This window comes from Pituophis catenifer, unplaced genomic scaffold (assembly GCF_029215685.1).
Source record: "Pituophis catenifer annectens isolate HBS135680 unplaced genomic scaffold, rPitCat1.0.hap2 SCAF_2, whole genome shotgun sequence".
Taxonomy (NCBI): domain Eukaryota; kingdom Metazoa; phylum Chordata; class Lepidosauria; order Squamata; family Colubridae; genus Pituophis; species Pituophis catenifer.
This window is the reverse complement of record NW_027256882.1, coordinates 250,495,842-250,519,998: the sequence shown is the minus strand read 5'-3', so window position 1 is coordinate 250,519,998 and position 24,157 is coordinate 250,495,842. Positions and strand designations below refer to the sequence as shown.

The window sequence follows — 24,157 nt, the reverse complement described above, 5'->3', positions numbered from 1 at the left end:
CTCCAGAACCTGTTAGAACCTGCTGGATTTCACCCCTGGTCTAAAAGCCCTGTTATGATGAATGCAGGAAATTTTCAACTACTTATTTATTTACTCAGTTTCTATATCCACCCAACTCAAGCAAGCGATTGTGGGTGGCAAATATTCATAAAACAGTTGAAAACAATTACAATAAAATACAAATTTAAAATATATGGCTGGCAAGAAAAAATGGTCATCGATATCAATATAGCCAGGGAACAGGACCCTTCGCACTCTTGGAGCCCCGGGCCAAAGCTTCAAAGCCTTATGAAAGGCCAACAGGGTCAGATGATCCTGAGGAGACAATGTTGCCGAGGGCAAGACCTATAGTACAGAAAGCACCTCTCTTAGTACCCACAGGCTGACATTCCTTGCCCCACTTGCCAAGCAGAACTGGATAGTAAAAACCAGAGGAATAAAATGGTAACCTGGTCCAAACTATGAAGGGCTTTAATGGTGACAACCAGCACAAAGCCAACAAATGCAACTCTCACAGCAGTGATATTACATAGACATAGATTTCTTTATTGGCCAAGTGTGATTAGACACACAAGGAATTTGTCTTCGGTGCATATGCTCTCAGTGTACATAAAAGGACAAGATACATTCATCAAGAATCATAAGGTACAACACTTAATGATACTCATAGAGGACAATGTTCTGTTACATGTGCTGAGTATCTGACACCATTTACTCCCTGTGTCCCCACATTTTGCCACATAATTCTTTGAAGGAAAAATAATAACAACAGCAACAAGAACAATACAAACATTGAATAAGCATTGTGATCTCAATAGGGATTATAGACAAATATTTTTGATTAGACCCCATAGCAAAGGAGCAAAATGCTACATGTTCAGTACAGAATTTAAAGGTTAGGCCCTGGAGATCTCAAACCAATTAGAAAAAGATATAGTTGGGTCTGATTCAATATAAACCTGCTTCATTTATTTGTAATATGTGTTCTCTGCATATTCTCCAGAGTCTGGCAGGAGAATCCTTAAGAAGTAGTACATTTCATTTGGATAGATATATGGTGACTGTCAAACTGTTAAGGGGCATTTGTGTTTTATATTGAAAATTATTAACCCTGACAATAATAGAGTGAATCTTGAATACATTAAGAATAAATTCAGGAATATTTCTATGAATGTTAATGTCAGTGACTGAAATATATTGCTTAACCACAGTGGTGAGTTTTAATGGGTCCTGATTATATTTTATTTGCCTGTGTTGTGCCTAGGCTGAATTTTAAATGTTTTCTACTTCTACAAGCATATTCATACAAAATTCCATTACAATTTTAAATTAAGATAAAACTGCTTTAGATAATAGTAAATAATTACACTGAGCATCAGAAGTCATAGAGGTAAACTGAAATACATAAAATATCAAATTGCCCAATATTCTTTCTTGTGCCTTAACCAGTAGACCAAATTACCCAATATTTATTAAGATATCTATTATCTTAATAAAATATGTATCTATTTTTCCAGTAATTGCCAATTAACTTTTTATATTTTATTAAAAATATAAGTCATATAAGTCATATAAGGCAAAACTGGCATTTAAAAAAGAACATAAAAATAATCTACACATAAAGGTAAGTTACCAACCACGGTTATAAATTCTTTGCTGAGAACACATGTATTTTGTGCCTTTTTTCCACAGAGTTTTTGCAGATGTTGCATACAATTAATTGTGTGTGTGAAAAACTAGTATTTCTCCATTTAGCATTTTGATATTTAATTACTTTATAAGGGCAAATCAGAAAGCTAAAATGTATTTGTTATACTATGCAGGTCTGGTACAATCTGTTGTTTATTATTGAACTGTGGTAATAACTAAAGGCCATTCTACTGACACTGAGAAGTATTATGTCTGAAAGCAAGCCATTCTGCCAGAGCTAGAAAATTTATCTGCTATTCTACATCCCTGATTTTCATGAATATGCCCAACAGTACATAATGTATTTTTTCCCTTGTTGGCTGATAGTAATCCCCATTTGTCAACAATTCCATATAAACTGTATTATACAGTAGATGAGAAGATGCATTGCTTGTTTATTTGGATTTACAACTGCAGAACTGTTGCGATAGATATCTTACTGCAGACTGAGATTACTTTTTTTTTGAGCAAATACATTTACTTTAATAAGTCTTTAATATATATATATATATATACATAAATGTACACACACACACACACACACAAACATGCATACATATAGATAACACACATACATACTTTGGTGGGAACAATTTATCATAACTTTTGTAACGTGAAAATGAGTGAAGTTATCTGATGTGCGATTCTTAATTTGCTAAAAAAATAGACCTAAAAGAAATAAGGTACATAGAGAATTAAAAGCATAAAAGAATAAAAAACCTCACTATTAAAGTAAATAAGAAACAAATGATATGTAAATTATAGATACAAAAGGATAAACTAAAATACTTTTCTTGAGCTTTTAACATAAACCCAGTATTAGGACAAGTAGCAAAAGAGGGTAATATATAAATTGTGTCATTAAACTAACATTATTTAATTTTCAATCAAAATACTGAGTTGAAAATGAAATAGTTTTACTAAGCCATAGTATTTCCTAAGCAAGATACAGAAAGCACAATTTCTTGAATGCTTTCCAGCCTTTTAATTGCAGGTATGTCTTAGTTTATATGGTTTCAAAGTAATAAAAAACATACATTATCAGATACATCCCTTTCTCCTGCTTCATCAGCCCCACTCCTCCACAAATACCATATTTTTCAGACTATGAGAAACCTCCAAAGTATAAGATGGACTTGCTTTTGGGGAGGAAAACAAGAAAAAAAAATCTGCCTCTGCCTCCCAGCAGTTTGCCTCCTTTCAGCAAACAGCAAACAGCATGGCCAGCTTCAGGACAGCCTGATTGAGCACAATCAGGTGATTGGTGGTTGGATTGGCCTCCCGAAATACCTCCTATCAGCTGTTCCAGGCTGCGGAGATTGCCACTGCCCATCGGTGCTGGCACCGCCCATCAGCACTGCCATCTATCGCTGCCTCCATGTGCCCCATTTTCAGCCTCTGCATGCCCCATTTTCAGCCCATTCCAGGCGGCAGGGATCGCTGCCGCGGCCGCCTATCCCCGCCACCTGGAATGGGCTGAAAATGGGATGTGCAGAGGCCAAAAATGGGGCACGTGCAAATTGCTGGGAGGCAGAGGCCGGCAAGTGGGGGCTGGATGATGGGGGTGGCTTTGGCAACATTCACTGTATAAGATGCACAGACAATTCCACCCACTTTTTTTGGGGGGGGAAGTGCATCTTATACTCTGAAAAATATGGTAATTTAATAGTGCTTCACAGCCAATCTAAATGATTAAAATTTCCTCTTGCAAATGTACAGGTACAGCATTGGTCAGTAAGGTAAAAAATTAATAATGTTTTTTTCTAGTTTCACAATATTTAAGGTTTTTTTCAAACCGTAGATAGGTAGGGAGTTAGACACAGAGAGACATAAAGTTTACACCTATAATTTAGTATCATTAATATTTTGTATCCAAGTAGAAAAAAATACAAAAAACATATATCTTATTTAATAATCAGAACTACTGTACTAGTATCTCTGTTTCAGAACTAATTTATTTATTTATTTATTTATTTACTTACTTGCTTGCTTACTTACTTACTTACTTACTTACTTACTTACTTACTTAATTTATATACTGCCCTTCTCCCAAAGGGACTCAGGGCGGTGTACAGCCAGCATAAAACCCACAAATATAAAATTTAAAAAACAGTTTAAAAATATTAAATAGTTTGGCCCGTAATTAAAATAACAACCCATTTTAAATAATTTAAAAAGAATAAAATTTAAAAAATTAGGCCAGCCCGGCTTGTTGAAATAGGAGCGACTTGAGGGCCCGGTGGAAGGGGCACAAGTCAGGAATCCTCCGTATCTCAGGGGGCAATTCGTTCTAGAGGGGGTCGCCAGCCGACATTGCTTGGCCAACGGCACCTGGAGGAGCTCCTCTCTGTGGGAGCAAGTTGGCCAGTAGGAGGCTATTGGTAGCAGCAGGCAGTCTTGTATATTTTATTAATTTTAAATCAATTTACTAAGCAATATAACAGTAGGATATTACACATATAAACTACTACTTGCAGGCCAAATTTTTATATAATTCCTCAGATGGAATTGTAGGTGATCAATTATAATGTAGCCTAATTCCTCAGTGCTTCCGTATAGCTTACAAAGAGCCACTGAATTAAATTCTTTAGACCATGAAATGATTAACAAACAACGGGCATTCTTCCAGCTTTGTATATTATTTGTTTATGGTGATAAACACATCATATACATTTCCATTGTTCTCATGCTAATTTATAAACCATTGGTACATAATTAAGAGTAAAAATATCTGCAAAAACCATTGACACTTTGAGAATGAAATATTGAAATAACTTCTGTCCAAAATTGCAGCAATTATGCTGCAAGATCACATTTTATGAACTTGTGTAATTAATTCTGTGATGATTATACCTTAATTCTATATTATTTTAAAAAAGAGTAGTAAAAATGAACTCATGGTATTGCTTGTTATATCTCCCTACTAGCTAATATATAAGTATAAGGAGTTTCATATTTTCCAAAATACTTCAAACCGTAACAACATAGGTGTTCCCCCTTAACATAGGAGTTTAAATATGCCAATTCCAAGATGTTTCATGAAGGATAGTTTCCGATAGGCAAAAAAGAAAGAAAATATAGCTAAAAATATGAATTTAGATTTGGATCTTTTCTAATTAAGTGAAGCTTCTTGGGTAAAAAACAAAGGGGGGGGGGGTAACTTTGTAAACAAACATGTGTTACATATATATTATTATTGCCCTGAATCACTGGTATAACATTTGGAGTTTTTGACTGCTTTAATCAATGGGCCAACATTTTGCATCATCATTCACCAACTTTTTGAAGGTTCTACTGGAGCATATCAGTAGAATCTATATCTCAGTATAAGTAATGCATTTAATTAATACTTACATTTTGAAATTATTTGTGGAGCTCTAAGGATGGACAGGTAGAAAATTGAAATAATATAAGCTTTGCTTTTTAACAAGTAGTTTAGAGAAGAGGAAAGAACAGTATAATCTCTTTCAGTTGTGTCATAAATATCATATGTTAATTAACTAATCTCTTCAGTGCTATTTATAATTTTGAATGATGAAGAATTCAAGGGCAATATGGCTTAGACAATCATAAAATACACAAGGAATACTAGGATATAAATATTAAGCAGGACTTGTTTTCAAATTACTGAATTATCACAATAACCCTTTATATATAGCATTTCTTGGAAGACAGAAAACTATACTCCATTTTTTCTTTTTCTGTAAAATGTGTAACATATTTTACACATCTTTCTATAAACTATCCATATCCTTTTCCAAAGTGTGTTTTAAAAAAATCATGTATGTGAACATAGAGTTAATAAGAACTTGTTGTAATATCTTGCTGCATTATTTAGATATATAATTCAAAGAATGCACAATAATATATTAAATGGCAATATTCAGAATAAGGAATAAATATTTTTATGAACAATTTTCAGTGCTCAATATTTGCAAAATTGCTTTCTCTTTTAAACTACGTATCAGTGTAGCTTCCAAAGTAATGGAAACAATTTTCATTTGTCTTTTAAAAAAGACAGAAACTATCCTAACCCAGTGATGGCGAACCTTTTCGGCACCAAGTGCCCAAACTGGAATGTGCATGCATGCACATGCATGTGCCAGAGTACCGGAAACCAGAAAACCAGTTGGCTGGTGCGCATGCACAGGCTAGTCAGCTGGTCTTTGGGTTTCTGGCCCGCGCATGCTTGTTTTTTGGACATTTTTTGGCCGTTTTCAGGCCGTTTTCCAGGCTGTTTTCAGGTCATTTTCTGGCAGTCCAGCACACGTGGACCAGCTGTCCTGTGCGCTTGTGTGCACCATAAACCAGAACACCACTGCAATGGCACGTGTGCCCAAAGAGAGGGCTCTGTGTGCCACCTCTGGCACATGTGCCATCGGTTCCCCATCACGGTTCTAACCAAATTGGTAAGAAATCTATAATTATAAAATTATAATGATAAAAAACAGGATTTCAAAACGCTATGCAAAATTCTGCCCTTCTTTCAGTCAGATGATTGTAAGCAAGCCCTTCTCATAAGTCTTCTGTGAACCCAGTCAATTATTATTGATGTGGTAATTATTATTTTTTTAAAAAGTTATTTCTACTGTGCTGTAATGTCATTTTCTAACAAAATTTAAAATGAAACCAAATAATTGTTCAATGTCTTCAGGCTCTGGGAACTGTTTTGGTAGTAAATCAAAAATACTGAGGGAATAATATAATATTGAAGGTTTTTTTATTTATCTGTATTTTTGCTATAAAAGAAACCACCCAATATTCTTTGTGCACTTGTAAATCTCATGAACTTGACAATTTAGGTAGTCCTTGACCACAATTGAGCCAAAAATTGCTGTCGCTAAGCAGGTCAGCTGTTAAGTGACTTTTGTCCTATTTTACAACCTTTCTTGCCACAGTTATTAAGTGAACCACTGCATTTGTTAAGTTAGTAACATAGTTGTTAAGTGAATCTTGCTTCCCCATTGACTTTCTTATCAGAAAGTCACAAAAAGGTGATTTCATGGCTGCAGGACACTGCAATCATCAAAAATATGAATCAGTTGCCAAGAGTCTGATCACATGATTATGGTGATGCTGCAAGAGTTGTGTGAAGAGAAGTTGTAAATCACCTTTTTAGTCCCATTGGAACTTTGAATGGTCACTAAACAAATGGTTTAGTGAGGCCTTTAGTTGAGGGCTGTCATAAATATGAATTTAGTATACTATAGTTCCTACAGGAGTTGAAAAATCTTCCTTCCTTCCTTCCTTCCTTCCTTCCTTCCTTCCTTCCTTCCTTCCTTCCTTCCTTCCTTCCTTCCTTCCTTTCTCCTATTAGTTTTCAAATAGTTAAAAAAAATCTGAAAATAGAAAATAGGATATTGGATTATTTAAGATGTTACACAGTTCCAAAAATATTTATGTTGTTCCTGTCTGATTATACTTCCAAATATATAAATTATGTTTGTAACACTTATGTTGTAAACTTATGTTTGCTTTTGGTAAAGTTATTACAGTAAAGTTGTTTTCCTGTTACCTGATCTGGAATTACCACATTCTGAATTGTCAGTCCTGGTTATAATAATATCAATAGATTTTTGAAGTGCCCCCAAAGAAACATCAAAAGTTTTCATTTGTTTAACATAAGTCATATGCAATCCCAGTGGATTCAAAAATTCTAGTGGATATCACAGGAATGAATTTTCTCCATTAATGTATTCCATTTCACCTTCCCAGAAATACTCTTTTATATCACTGAACTTCAAAAATAAGAATTCAAAGGCATTCTTTCGCTCGGCATTAAGAAACATCTTTGGTTCTAATAACGCAATGAACTCAAAAATTTGAGCTACTAGTTTTTAGAACTCTCACAAATTTTTAAGAGACAAAAAAACAAAACTATTATAGTCTGTCATCTGTTACCCCAGAAAAAGAACAGAAAAGGAGAATTGTGAGCGTTTTATCAAAGGAAACTAAAATTGTCTTAATTGTAATGCTTTTCTTCAGTTATGAATTTAAATAGACTTGTGATGACATGTTATTGTCCTGTTTCTTACTTTCTTTTGTTTTTTATTACCTGTAATTCATAATAATAGAACAAAAATACCAACTTTTTTTTTTGTTTTAGAAAATGTTTGTGTTCAAAATATGTATCTCTGAATGACAGTTGAATAGACAGATAAATAGCAGTATAACTTTATTGATTAGTCAGTTGTTTATATCAAAGCAATGGGCACCTGTCACAATAAGATACAGTAAGATAAGATAAAGTAGATTAAAGTAAGATAAAATATAGTAGGGTAGATAAAGTAAAAAGAGCAAGATAAAATAGTATAAGATAAAACAGAATGCAAATGCATAAAATGAATGTTAAAACAATATGTCACAATGAAGGCAAATATACGTGTCCCAGGATAATTTTGCAGGATCCACTCTCGGTTGATCACTAGGACCAGAAGTTTAGTCTTCTGAGCTTTTGGACTCGTGATGGAGCCCATCTTGAGGGAACCTTTCTCTTTCTAGAATAACACATTCCAATGAGAGAGAAGTTCCCTGATGATGGAGTAGTTGATCCAGTACGAGTTTGAAAGCTCAGAGGACTAAACCTCTGGTACCGGTGACTGACCCAGATTGGATCGTAAAACAGTTTGTTTTAGGTGAATTTATTGCCTAAACCTCAATGTGTTCCATTAAATTATTCTCAATTGGACATCAGTAATTATAAATCTAAACAGCTCTAATTACTACATATGTTTTTGTGCTATGAAGGTAATTAAAAAGTCTTTTGTTACAGTCTCAATATATGGTTCTATCAAGTAATTATACGTACAAAGCCCTTGCTGGGGAATATAATTGATAGTTGAATGGGACATGTGCAACAACTTCTATTTCACAAATATATGTTCCCTCAGAATGTGGCACTTGCTGAATTGTCTGTATTTAACAATATAGAGCTGATGAAATCTTGCTCTGGTAAGAGCTGTCCTGTGGTATTGAGTCTAATACCCATTGACAAATATTATTCTGTTTGAAAAAAAACTCTTGATCAGCCATTTTTGTGACCTGATGCTTGCAAGAGATACAACCAAATGTAGATGACATTGTGTTTTATTCTTTCTGCAGTGTTTGCAGAAAAGCATTCATATACAACTTAATGATTTGTTAAAGTAAGAAAAAAACAAACTTATATTTCTATTATCATTTTTGTCTTTCAGTTGACTTTAAACCTCAGGCCAGTATGGACATTGTCCACCATATGTTGCTATTTGGATGTAACAGTCCTGCTTCAGATAACGGTTACTGGTAAGGACATTGCTTCCATTGCACTAGTTAAATAGTCTTCTTGTACAGTATTAAATTAAAGATGGGCTAGTGATACATAGTAGTGAAGCATGGAATGAGACCTGCGTATATTTAATTATAAAGCAGAGTTTACTACTAGAATTCATTCCATTCTTGTCCTTGTTGCCAGCTTTCCTATTCTGTATAGGTAGTCCTTGACTTACAACAATTCGTTTAGTTACCATTTAAAGTTACAATGGCACTGAAAAAAGTGACTTATGACCGCTTTTCATACTGTTGCAGCATGCCCACAGTCATGTGATCAAAATTCGGACACTTGGCAGCTGATTCATATTTATTACAGTTGCATTTGCCCAGGGCTTGTGTGATCACCTTTTATAATTTCTGACTAGCAATTTCTGACTAGAGTAAGCATATTGGTCAATGGTGAAGCCACTTAATATTACTATATGTTACACATGTTACTAACTTAACAAGTACAGTGATTCACTTAACAACTGTGGTAAGAATGGTCATAAAATAGAGCAATAGCAATAGCACTTAGACTTATATATTTTCATAGTGCTTTATCACACTCCTTTAAGTGGTTTACAGAGTAAGCATATTGCCTCCAACAATCTGGGTTCTCATTTTACTGACCTCAGAAGGGTGGAAGGCTGAGTTAACCTTGAGCTGGTCAGGGTCAAACTCCAGGCAATGAGCAGAGTTAGCCTGTAAATAGTGTGCCACCACTTAACAAACTATCTGGCTTAGCAACAGAAATGTTGGGCTCAATTGTGGTTGTAGATCAGGGACTTACCTGTATGTCCTTATTACTAGCCTCCATATTCAGTATTTACAATTGCTCAGTGAAGAAGGAAGAGATGAAGCTTGCATATAAGGCAGACAATGTAGTGAACCTATGGATGGAGGGATTAGTAGAGAGACTGTGAAGGATAAAGATAAGAGAAAATCATCATTTCTTATAAGAAATTTGGTAGTGATTAATCATTACTGCAAGGTCACAGTAAGGCAAAACTTCTCAGTTTCATTTGTTTTTTATACAATCTCTATAGTTATGTTACCTTTTAAAATTGAAAAGTTCAAATTACATTAATAAAATAGTTATACAAAAACAAGTATTCCAGAAGAACTAGAAATACATTTTTTCAGAAAAATGGACATACATTTTTGATCCATGTTTTTATGATTTTCCAAGCACAATATTGTCAACAAATTTACAGAGAAAGCATTCGAATACATACTTAATTTAATCTTCATTTTACTGCAGTTATGCATATCCCAAGACAAAAATGGCTGAGGGTTTTTTGTAGTGTATTTATTTCTTTTTTCTAATGGGAAACTACCAGTTTTACTTACTGCAACTATATTCTGTATATCCCACTTCCATTGATTAAGTAATAGAAATACATGTTTTGTTACAATTCTAGTAATGAGCAACATGTAACTCACTATTACTGTATTTATTTATTTATTTATTTATTTATTTATTTATTTATTTATTTATTTAATCCAATTTTGAAACTGCTCAATTCCTTAATGATTCTGGGCCTCAAGTAAACTGGCTTTTATTATTCCCTAAAAAACTGAGAAGCATTCCTCTCAAGAACACTTGCATAAAGGCTCAGGGCCATTTACAGAAATAGAATTACAAGAGCAGAAATACAATAAACATAAATTTTATAGCATTAAAAATGCATTTCATAAGTATTAAGACAGTTGAAGCAATCAGGAGACACAGGAAATTTAAGAGATTGCTTGATTTCCAATAACATTGTTTAACAACATGGATTTGCCGAAGAGTAAACAGAGTTAAGTGTAGATGTCAAATAAATCCACAATAAAACTGCAAAAGAGGCTACATTGATGTTCTAAGAGTGTTTGAGGGAGAGGTCAGGAATAGGTAATTCTATAAAGAGCCAATTCTAAGCTCTGTGAGCATTTTATACATATGAGAATTGTGAGTTGGTCTTGGGAACCAGTGAAGTTGTTGGTAGATGGGATTTAGGAAAAAATTTTAGGAGGCACCAATTCTCACATATTTGGCTATATTCTGAGCTAAGTGCAATTTCTGAGCCTTTTCAAGGCTGTTTCATGCAGTACAATCCATATTTAACTTAGCAGTGCATAAATCACCAAGCTAGGCCTTTGTTCTTCCGATAGTGACACAACTGGTCAAAGACTAAAAGCTCTCTTTGCTACTGACGATATATGATTGACAGCATCATGCTGAATTCAGGAAAAACTCCAGACTGTGAACCTGATCAGTAAGAGGAAATGCAGCTTTGTTGAGAATAGTCATTTATCCTGAATTCTAGTCCATTTTATCCATTCAGAGCCTTTCAATCTGGGCACATAGAAGCCTAAAGGAAATCTAACCTCTAGGTCACAGAAAAAGAAAAATATAATTACCATCAGCATTGATGATTGCCTTCTCTAAACCCATGAACAATTCTTTCCAATGGCTTTATACGGATGTTAAATGGCATGGCACAGAAGACAAAACCTTATGAGCCTCCATCTTCTGATTATATTTGGAGAGATAGGAACAGAACTATCCCAAAGTATTACCACCAGGCCCCTAATAGAAAAATGATGCAAGAAGACAGAGTTGCTTGTGTCTAAACATGCTGAGTTTTAAGGCATATATGAATTGTTAATACAATGTTTTTAAAAGTGTTCATTCTCTAGTATTTCAGGCTGATTAGTCTAAATCAGGGGTCCTCAAACTTGACAGCTTTAAGACTTGTGGACTTCCAACTCCCAAAATTCTCCAGCAAGTTGGAGTCTAAATCAACTGATAAACTGATCATTTTTACTCTTTTGAAGTAAGGAGGAAAAATGCACAATTTTTATCCTTCCTTCCTTCCTTCCTTCCTTCCTTCCTTCCTTCCTTCCATCCATCCATCCATCCATCCATCCATCCATCCATATGGCCACCATCTCATAGAAAGAACTTTAATAAACCTCAGCTACTTATTGAACAGAAATTCGAGCTGTATTTATTAAAAATGTTACATCACTGCGATACACTGAAGCTAAAAATAAACAAAGAAAACAACCATTAAACGGTACTGTTAGTCACTCACTTATGATTCACCGTATGAATTAATTAACTAAAATGAATTGCTTTTATGTTTAAATAGATAAAAGGTTGCAACTCCAATTTTAAATTCCCAGCTAATACAAACAGGTGCAAATATCTGCACCTTCTTTCTCATCAATAAGATACTGCTATTAATAAATAAGAACTTTGAAATGCCTTTTAAATTTTGATTGGGCCATTAATATTTGAAAAGGGCAGTTTATAAAGCAAGTAACCAGAAATGCTAGCAAGACCCCAAAGGGTTCTGAAAATGGAAAGGTGTTCTATTTATATACCACTGAAAATATATTCAGTAAATATATTTATTAAAGCTATACTCAACTTATTCAACTTTTTGTTTTCAATACTTCATGCACATTTCTATTATTCATAATTGATAAACTTAGTTTATACTATCTATCTATCTATCTATCTATCTATCTATCTATCTATCTATCTATCCACACACACACACACACACACACACACACACACACACAATTGGGGTTACTTTGTATTTTCAGTTTTTTCACTTAATTTTATTAATGACATACATCACAAAATGCTTAAAGTAAAAGTATAGTTTGGGTTTTCTCCTAAGATAGGCTGGATTTGATATAATTTTTACTTGCCATCATCTCTTCTTTACTGTGCCTCTCTTGTTCATATGCTATTCTTGTTGAGCTGCTTTTTATTATTTGTGGTTGCCTTTGCACCTCAGTGGGCTAAATGAAATGCTTCATGGACTGTGCAAAAGTGAAAGTGATTTCTATCAGTGAAACAGAAGATTTTAAGAGAGAAGGTCTTTTTTGTACAATTGTTTTAGTGATGAAATTTCTATTTCATTGTGGTTGAATCCATAAAATATTTGAAATCAACATGGACATACTGAAGAGGAGCTATGCTACATAGAATGAGTCATGTTTGCAATTATAATACTGTATACCTCTTATGGAACTCTATTGCATAGACCTGTGCAAAGTGACTAAGATTGGCTTTGCCAACATGATTCAAGCAGTCTGCTTGGTTTTGCTAAAGTGAAAAGGCCATTCCGGTTGTTTCAGTGAAATGGTTTGAATGCCTTGAATGATTTTTAGCCAGCACTTATCAGGAAAGTCTCCGCTCAGCTATGCCCCTTGTCTACCTCTATTGCTGCCTACTAGCCTCTGTCTATCCAGACTGATAGCATCAGGCCATCATATACAGGTAAGATTGGAGTAGGGCATTTCTGACTAATGCGTTGCAGGGGATTTGAACATATATGCTTTTAAAATATTTTGTTTAACATGAATAGAATGGATTATACCTAAGAAACTGTCTCAGATGCTTTCAATACTGCCAATCATGATATACTTCTGACTCATCTCAGTATTGGGAGTTTGGAGGCATGGTTTTGTGGACTTTCTTCTTTCTCTGTGGTCAAATCTAGTTGCTGGGGGGAGGGAGATATGAAGTCCCACATGCCTAATGTGTGTGGTCCCTTCGAAGTCTTATCCCACCCCCTTTTTAACATCTACATGAGATTGTTAGACAAGGTTAACTTCTTTTTAGATCAAATATCATCAATATGTTGATGATAGCCATTTATAACTCTCAACTTCAGGCTGATTAGATGTTGTTGTCAAAGCCTTGTCCCATTGTCTCGAGGCTGGGTGGGTGGAGCACATGGAGAGGAACACATTCAAACTCAACACTGACAAATTTGAGTAGTTGTGGAGTTTTGAATCATATCAGGAGTGCTGTGCAATTTGCTTGAGAAGCAGGTGGCAGCTGTAGTTAAAAGAATCTTCACCAAATCCATCTTTAGGGAGAACTGTGCTCCCACCTGGAGTAGAGGGCTTTCAGACAGTCACTCATGATTTGGTCACCTCATGTATGGAGTATTGCAATATACATGGGATTTTTCTTGAAAACAATTTGGTAGCTGCAGCTGTTCCAGAATGCAGTGTCACATGTTATGGACATGTCGCACCTCTGTTTCATGGCCTACATACTGGTTATGGGTACAATTCAAGCTGCTTGTTATAAGTGCATAAATCCTGATTATCTGAAGGACCATCTATCTTTCATAGTTTCTACCTATCTTCATTGATGTTTCATGTTCTATCCATTAACCAGTGTCATCTGTTGGGATCTAAGACATATGTCTTCGGTTTCACAGTACCTGCCCTCTGAAATAGCTTTGCCCCTGACATTGGCTGGCTGCCATCCTTCTCATGTACAGGTAGTCCTTGCTTAACAATGGTAATTTGGACCAACAGCTCCAGTGCTAAATGGACCAGTCATAAAGTGCAACATCATGTAACTGCTGTGACTTAAAACAACAGTTTTAGCAATCCCAATTGCCATAATCAAGCTAATTCTGCAAATTGCAGTATCCTACTATTATATGAACACCATTTCTGACCTCCTGCCAGCTTCCTCATTAACTTTGTTTATCGAAAGCTGGTAGTGAAGATTGCAAGTGATGATCATGTGACCACAAGAGGTTGTAACATTGTAATTGCAAGTTGGTTGCCAAGCATCTGAATCACCATTGATTCATTGACCATTGATTCATTCATTCATTCAATGATCAATGATCATTGATCATTGATTCATTGACCATGGGGAAGCTGTGAATAGCTGCAGCCATGACAATCTGTTATAAATCCCCCTTGTTCAGTGCTGTTGTAACTTTGGTTGCTGAATGAGTAGTTGTTCAATGAAGAGTACCTTTAGAGTTTAGTGCCTTCAAAACCTCGTTCTTTTGCTAGACCTTGCATTAAACTGGATAGAAGATGGTACTATTTATAGGATAAATAGATTTTTTCTTTTCTGAACGCCTATTTTATGTATTATTAGTTATGATTTTATTAGTGTATACTGTCTCAGTCATTATAAATATAATAAATCAATGTATCTGCTAATCCAGCAATAAATAAATAATTTGAATTATTACTACTTTTATTGGGTGTTTTGTGTTCTGCTGTTAAGAAAGTACAAAAACATGTCATGTTCAAATAATGTCTTTGAATTTTTAATTTAACTATTCAGATATAGTAAATTGAAATCTTACGTAGTTGATCCTTTTTTATATATACAACATTTACCATTCAAAATTAGGAACTTTATTACTAGTTATCAGTCACAATTTATTACTCAAAACAGTCTTCCATCTTCTAAAGATGCTGAAGGTGATAATAAAAAAATGAGAATTCATTTTTTTGGTAGTTATCTAATTAAAAAACCAAACAGATTAAAAAAATAACCTTAATTGAGTTGGGTCAAAGATTTGGCAGAATAAAAAGAGCATGAATAAAAATATTGTGAGGGAGAAGCAGGTGGATCTCACAAAATGGATTCTATTACAAATGTGGTCCTTTTTTATCGCATGGCTGTATCATTAAAATTATTAATGAAAAGAAGCATAAAACATGTATATGCTACTGTAGATAATTATATCCAATTTTGAAATATAATAATTTAAATAATTCATTACATCTCACCATACTGGGGGTGGCCGGATAAATATATTTTCACTCAGTCTGTTTTCCAGATGTAATTGTGGATGGGCAATTCCAAAAATCACCTTCTCATATATTTTTGTGCACATGCGGTTCTTAGCCTGGACTAGCAACAACCCTGGACTTGGACAAGCAACATTTCAAAGAACATAAGAACAGCTTTGTTAGTTTTTTTTTTTTTTAATTTGATTTATATGCCGCCCTTCTCCGAAGACTCAGGGCGGCTTACAATGTGCTCAGCAATAGCCTTCATCCTTTTGTATATTTATACAAAGTCAGCTTATTGCCCCCACAAACTGGGTCCTCATTTCACCTACCTTAGAAAGGATGGAAGGCTGAGTCAACCTTGAGCCTTGGCGAGATTCGAACCCTGCAGTAATTGCAGGCAGCTGGTCTTAACCAGCTTAATAACAGGGTGCCTTAAACCCCTGTACTACCAAGGCTCTTGTTAGTTAAGGCCAAGGCCATCTTAATTAAGCATTTTGTTTACCATAGCGGCTAACCAGGTGCAGGAAATGGAGGCATATCTTTCTCCCATAGTTATTATTCTGTGCTTAATATTTGGAGGAAAATTGCACCAAACTAGAGATAATTCTGTCTTTAAGAATGGTAGTCCTGAAGATAATCAACTTTATAAAAAGTATAAGGACCTCCTTAGAATTGGAAATATGCCTAGTATATTCTGCTGATCTAACATAATTTTTTGGGGAAAAAAATAGCATAATCCAGAACCTCCTCTACTTATGTCAATGGACAGACATGATTATATGGAAAGAATTATGATAGCTCTTTACCAAACCATCTGGTCTTTGAAATGCTACCTCAATCATTTCAGTTACGATTGGCAATGTATCAGAAACTATACTTTTATCTATAAACTGCCCAGAAAACATTGTGAGTGAGATATCTAAATTAGGTAGGAAGGTAGGTAGGTAGGTAGATGATAGATGGATGGATGAATGGATGAGTGCAATAGCATTGGATTAATTAACAAAACATTTTAAATTGCTTTCAAAACATAAGGCAGATGGTTCATTCAAGATTTTAAATTATAGTCTAGATCTTCAAATTTATTTGTTGTAATTATTATTATGGTTACTGTTGATTCTACAATTAGCTATCCTACATTTTATCCTTTCAGCTCTTTTTACACAGGTTGATGTATACTATAATAATGATACTTGATACTTGATACTATAATAAAATTCTTAAATTGCTAAAATAGATATATGATTTCCTTGATTAAACATTAACAAAACTATTCATTTTATATATCTCAAGTATTAAAATGATGTATATGTGGAAGTAGCTACTGGCACTACTCAAAATGTCATACTTTTTTCACGTAAGTAAGAAACTAATTTCAGAATAAAAAAGCATATTTGCTCTTGTGTCAGTCCAAGGGGAAAGCTAAGTCATTTCTTATGAAAAGATATGATGTTCACTCAAATTAAATTTGTGATTCTAAAGACTAAGTTCTTTAGGGGTCAACTGAATAGGAGTTCAGTTAGATATGTAATTAATTGATTATGTGTCATCAAGTCAGTAGTATCTATAAGTAACTATATAGATAAACTTTCTCCAGGATGATCTGCCTCTAACCTGACTTTTCAGATTTTCAAAAAATGCACCCAATGCCACTATAAAAGTATATCCAGCTTGCTGCTAATTCAACTCTTATTCTCCTGCTTTCCATTTTTCACAACATTTTGGATTTTTCAAGGGAACAGATCTTTGCATAAAATGCCCAGAATACAATATTTCTGCCTAGTCATTTGTGCCTTCAGTTAGAACTCTAGAATTTGTTCAGTGATCCTTTAGTTTAAATTCTTGGCTACTCGTGGTATTTTCAGGTGGTTTCTCCAACACCAAACTTCAAAAGATCAATATATTTTCTATCCTAAGTATATAGAAGTATATATTTCTATCCTAAGTATTTACATCAATTGATCTAAATATCTTTTCAAAGCTTTCATTGCATTCCTACCTAGCACTAGTCTATGGTGTAGTTCTTGACTTTTTCACAGAGTAGTCTTCAAAAACAGAAGCTATCGGTATGAATTTTAATTCTGGTTGCTTTACCTGTTCTCATTGCTTTAGTTTTCTGTATCTTAAATATTAATGCCATTTTTCACAGCATACCCTGTCTTTTATTACCAGACAACCCAGATTATTCGTACCTTCAGTTATCAGAGTAATGTGATCAGCATCGTTCAGGTTTTTGATCAGCTGAATCAGCTAAATTATGACACAATTTATGACAGATACATAAGTCTGTCTTTCTTTTTTGCTTTCTCTTATTGAATCCCTTTCTGATATCCATATTGTAGTACTTTAATCTTTAAATGGATATAAACAAGAAACACATATAACTGTGATAAGAAGTATGACTGATTGACTGATTGGTTGATTGATTGATTGATTGATTGATTGATTGATGTGGGCCAATATGCTATAGTAGTTAGAGGATCTGATTGGAAAGATTCCAATTCTTATCCATTTCCTATTCTAATCCATTTCCTGGGACAGCCTTATATCAGGTTCTGTTTTATCTTAACCTACTTCAGAAGCTGCTTCAAAGGATAGGGCTATATAAACTATATTAAATTTAACGGTAGAATGGAAGATTATGAATATAATAAATATACTCCACATTCAGGATATGTTGCTACTGCTGATGACAATGATGACAACAAGGACAAGTGCTTCAATACCTTGAAAAACATTTAAAAATTGATTATAGGTTGTAAAATATGTCATGGTTCAAAAGCATTTTTTTTAAAATGAAGATGCCTAATAATAGAAGTAGCTTTTCCAATGAGATGTGAAATGAGAGGTCTGATGAGGTTGGGGGACACAACTTAAAAGAGATTCTATGTTTATGTTTGTGTGTGTATGTTTTCTAGGAATTGTGATGGAGAAACATGTACGGACACAAGTGATATCTTATATGCTTGGGCAAGAAATGCACCACCAACAAGATTGCCAAAAGGTATCAGATTTTTTGTGATATAGTATTCTACACAACATGTAATAATAGAAAAAGCCATTTAGTGCACTAATTTCTGTATTACTGTAATAGTAGTGAATATTTTTATTCAAATAATTAGGTTTTCAGAGAATTAAATTGCTCACTTAGCAATTTACTATAAAAAGGGGTGCTTGGGAATTCTCTCCCCCCCATACTTTTAATGTACAGCTGAACACATTAAATAGTGCATCTTCCTGCTGATTTTTTTTTATTTTAACTGCAGTTGCCAATACCTTTTATGGCTAATACATTATAAAATATTAGTAAATCTATTTGGCTTGTAGCAGGATATGTCAAAAATATTTTCAAAATGAAGGTGATTTTCAAAATCTTATAACAGTTTCCATATTTCCACATTATAAACAAATAAAAATAAATAAGTAAATCAGATATGAACCAGGATATCTCACTATTTCTATTTGATTTTGTTCTTCTTAAACTAGAGACAAATTCAGAACTATCATGCAGAATTATCTGTTGCAATATTTATTTTCCTTGAAGCACGTACTTTAGGGATAGCTTCTTCAGAGAATATAAATGCAAAATGTTGCATTGTATCTTAAATCTTTAAAATAATATGCTCTTTATTTTAGTTTTTTTTTCCTTTAAGAATATGCTTGAATATGATAAAGTGAGTTCACCCTTTCTTCCCTCTGAAGGTGTTGGGTTTAAAGTTGGAGGAGAAACAGGGAGCAAATATTTTGTTCTCCAAGTCCATTATGGGGATATTGGTGCATTCAAAGGTATGTAAAATCTTTACTCTTGCTGTTATGAGTAAGATAAATAAATGTGCCTACTATGAGATGGCAGAGCTTCTTTTATTAAATTTAGAATAAATCTTTCAATAGGCTGATAGATTTCCAAAATTATTTTGGTGGAACACAATGGAAGTTTTCTAACTGGTGATAGTTCCAGTCTCTGTCCTCATATTTCACTGCATAATTGAGAATGAACAAGTCTCAGTTTTGAATACTAGTTAACATGGCCTCTTTTGAGATCCATAAACACATAATCCTTGAGGATTTCCATTGAAGTTCTTGAGATTCTTCCTGCTATCCTCCTCCATATTAAGATTTGGGCAGGCAGGAGAGATAATACCAAGAATATCTCCTTAGAACTAGGGCAAAATGAATCAATTTCATGTTAGACTCAGTAAATTTAAATAACCTTTTTTTTAAAGGAAAGAATTAAATTTTAAGTACCCATTATAGTACTTTCCTTTTTTCAATCTTTTCTTTTTAACTAGTCTTCTGAAATCATGATGGTAGACTAGGAATCCTCAAACTACGGCCCGCAGGCCAGATACAGTCCACCGAAGCCATTAATCCAGCCCACGCGGGACCAAGAAGCTGCTCCGCCCGCATCACCCACCCTACCCGCCGGCTCCCACTTGCCTTCTGTAGGCCAAGGAGGCCAAAACTGGGATGTGCAGAGGCCTCTGGAGGCCAAAAACAGCACCATTTTTGGGCGGCAGAGTGGTAATGGAGGCCAAGGAGGCCAAAAACGGGCCCATTTTTGGCCTCCTCGGCCTCTGTAGAGAAAGAGAAAGAGGGAGGGAGGGAGAGAGAGAGAGAGAGAAAGACACACACACACACACACACACACACACACACACAGAGAGAGAGAGAGAGAGAGAGGGAGAGAGAGAGAGAGAGAGAGAGAGAGAGAGAGAGAGAGAGAAGTCACTCATACCTCCCCCCAAGGCAGCCACATCCCTTCACTAACCTGCTTTCTATCCCCAGAAGCATAATAAATTAAAGTTTAATTTGTGTATTGTTTAATGGACTGCTAAATTGGCCATGCTCACCCAGTCACATGATCACTTAGTCAAGCCTACCCAGCCAGTCCGGCCCCCCAACAGCCTGAAGGACCGTGAATTGGCTCCCTGTTTAAAAAGTTTTAGGACCCCTGTGGTAGACTAATTAAATTGAATAAAATAAAATGGATGTTAAATTAAGAAAAGATTATGCTTATTCACTATATTTCTGTTAGTGTCTAGAAAAAAACTATTTCAGTTTTTTCAAATATTATAGACCATTTTGGTAGTTTGTTCATGTAAATCTCACAGTTGTGACAGCATGCCATTGCAGTACATTCCAGTAATGATTGTATCTTGTGTCTGTGGGTTTTAGCAAGTGAAAATGGATTCTGATTTATAAATGCCAAGGACCTCTTTTTGATAAGCGCAGCAAATCAGTAATTCATAGTAACTATTGTTAGCTCAGTTGAAATTAATTTAAACTGCACTTTGATAATATTTTGTAGATTACTTATCTTCCCCTTACTTATCTTCTCTTGAAGGCTAAATTGAAGGCATTGGGGAGTTTATAGTAGTCTTTATTATTCTTCGCAACATGTTCTCTGATCCATGTAATTATACCTAGTTAACATATATGTGATTTTCTTCTTCCAAAGTAATCTGATTACTTTTTTCTGTTTATTTTAATGTTTATATTTTATTGTGTATTTAAACAGCTTCAAATTTGTTTATAGTAAAAATACATTCTTATGAAGAGCTTATAAGGGACTGGAGAAATTAGACATTGTTTTTAAACTATGTTAATTTCCACTCTTAGTAAATTTGTTTCACAGCTGATCTTGATAATTCCTGAAAAAATGAGACAATGTTGAAACTGTTATTATTTGAATGGGAAACGGCTAGGAATTTCTTCTAGGCTAGACTGGAAAATTTAACCATTTCCATATAATTGCCATCAGAGATATCACGTCAGTATTTCCAGCTGTTTAATTTAACAAAGTTTGTGATACACAAGACACTATTTCTTTATTCAGGAACTGGTCTTCATAAGATTCATTAGGTCTTCATCATAAACTACATTGGCAAAACTTCAAAAGAAGAACAAAATCCATTGTATTCCTTATCATAAGTATTAACTTAATTAAAAAGATAATTTTGTTTTAAGTGGCCATTTCCTATTTAAATATATTGACTCTTTCCTAATCTTTGAAATGTGCATTTATAGATATATCTTAGATGTGCATCTACAAGCATTCCTCCACATGCCTTCATACATTATGTAGCAAGAGATGACATTTAAGATAAACTTTTAAGTAAACGTTTTTATCATTTTCTTATTTGTGACTATGTTTGCCCTATATTTTTATCTAGTTTAGAACAGTCAATAACAAATTTTATCAAATATTACAACAATTTTTTCCCCGTCCCTCCTCCCCTCCCTTCTGTTCTCCACCCACCACCCTTCCCCCATCCCCCCTCTCCCTCCAACCCCCCTCCTCCCACCCCGGACTTCCCAGAGCAAATACAGGGTATAACATTTAACAAACATAAATCAAAATATGCTAGCTTTTTGTAGGCTCTTAATTCTCTCTTGCTCTTTAACTCCCCTTTAACTAACAAAACATAATTCAAAAAGAAAAAGTTGATTTCATTCATAAGCTAATTGAAGCTTTTTAGTCCGATATTTGTTTTGAATATAGTCAATCCATCTTCTCCATTCCGATATATATCTTTCATTTGAATGGTCCTTCAAATACGCTGAAATTTTGGCCATCTCTGCTAAATTCACTACATTTAGTGTCCATTCTTCAATAGTTGGTAAGTCTTCCTTCTTCCAATACTGCACCACCAAAAGTCTGGTTGCTGTTATTAAATTTAAAATCAACTTAGTCTCTATAACAGTACAATCTGTAATTATACCTAACAAGAAGAACTGTGGAATAAATTTTATCTTCTTTTTGAGAATATTTTGAATAATCCATCATATTTTTATCCAAAATGCCTTAATTTTTTTACATGTCCACCATAAATGATAATACGTGGCATCATCATATTCACATCTCCAACACTTGGGTTGCACACTTGGATACATACAGGCTAGCTTTTTAGGATCTAGATGCCATCTATAAAACATTTTATAAAAATTCTCTCTTAAGTTTTGGGCTTGCGTAAACTTCACATTTCTAACCCATATTTTTTCCCACGTTTACATCATTATTCATCATTATTGGTTCTTCAATATTTTGTGCCCACTTTATCATACAGTCCTTAACTAACTCCGTTTCTGAATCTATTTCTACCAATGCATTATACAACCTTTTTATATGCATTTGACTTTGATCTCTAATCTGTTTTACCAAGTTCTCATTTTGCAAAATACCAATTTTCTGATCTTCTCTCCATCTAGCTTGCAGCTGTACATATTGAAACCATGTTTGAATTATCCTGTCTTCTCTTAGTTGATTAAAGATTTTAGTTGTAGTATACCTCTTTCCTTGTTAAGAAGCTCTTTGTATGTAATCACATCTTGTTTTTGCTCTACACTTTTATTCTCTATCGCGTGTCTGGGTATTGCCCACATTGGTAACTTCTCATTTAATTTATACTTATACTTTTTCCAGACACGCAATAAAGCATTCCTTAATATGTGACTTTTAAAAGTCTTATCCACTTTCTTATCATATAGTAAATAAGCATGCCACCCGTAAATCAAATCATATCCCTCAATATTCAATATTCTTTCTTCTGTTGAGTTCATCCAATCACTCATTGCTGATAGGGCAGTTGCCTCATAATATAGTCTTAAATTGGGCATTTTGAGACCTCCTCTTTCACGTATATCCTGCATTATTTTTTGTTTTATTCTCAGTCTCTTCCCTGCCCAGACAAAATTATTAATACCCTTCTGCCATATCTTCAAATTTTCATCTTTTTTAAGTATTGGTATCATTTGAAAAAGAAACAAAAATTTAGGCAAAACATTCATTTTTACTGCTGCTATTCTTCCTAACAAGGATAATTGTAATTTTTTCTAGTTTTCCATCTCTCTCTGTATTTTTTGCCACAACGGATCATAGTTATGCGTGAATAATTTCGCATTTGATGTCATAATATAAACCCCCAAATACTTAACTTTTTTTACTATTTCAAATCCTGTTAATCTTTCTAATTCATCTTTTTGATTTGTAGTCATGTTTTTAGTTATTATCTTCATTTTCCCTGCATTTATTTTAAATCCAGATACTTACCCATATTGCTTAATTATATCCATTAAACCTACAACCGACTGTAATGGTTGGGTTAAAGTAACAACCAAATCATCTGCGAATGCTCGTACTCTGTAATCATACTGCCTAATTTTAATTCCATTTATTTTGTCCGACCCACGTATCTTACTCAACAAAAATTCCAAAGTCAAGATGAACAATAATGGGGACAAGGGACATCCTTGTCTTGTTCCTTTTTCTATATTAAAAGTATCTGTTAAACTACCATTAATTATTATTTGCGCTGTTTCTTTCTGATATATTACCTTAATAGATTGTGTAAAATATGCTCCAAACTGCATCTTTTCTATTGTTTTCAATAAGAAATGCCAATTCAATCGATCAAATGCTTTCTCTGCATCAAGAAATATTAGCACCGCAGGGCTTTGGTTGTTCTTCCCCAAATACTCTAATAGGTTAACCACTTGCCTTACATTACTCTTCATTTGTCTACCATTTAAAAAACCAGTTTGATCATTATGAATCATTTGTTGCATGACTGTCATTAACCTATTTGCTAGTATTTTAGCAAAAATCTTG

The 24,157-nt window shown here is 34.2% G+C and overlaps 1 protein-coding gene across 3 annotated transcripts in view; it reads left to right on the top strand.

Moving 5' to 3' along the window:
• The window catches only part of PAM (peptidylglycine alpha-amidating monooxygenase), a 107,899-nt gene that overhangs the window by 13,547 nt on the left and 70,195 nt on the right, over positions 1–24,157 (top strand). For all 3 annotated transcript variants that reach the window (XM_070938759.1, XM_070938758.1, XM_070938757.1), the window contains exons 4-6: positions 8,883–8,970; positions 18,468–18,553; positions 19,252–19,335. In XM_070938759.1, coding sequence (XP_070794860.1) covers positions 8,883–8,970; positions 18,468–18,553; positions 19,252–19,335 — 258 coding nt within the window. The remainder of the gene's footprint in view (positions 1–8,882; positions 8,971–18,467; positions 18,554–19,251; positions 19,336–24,157) is intronic.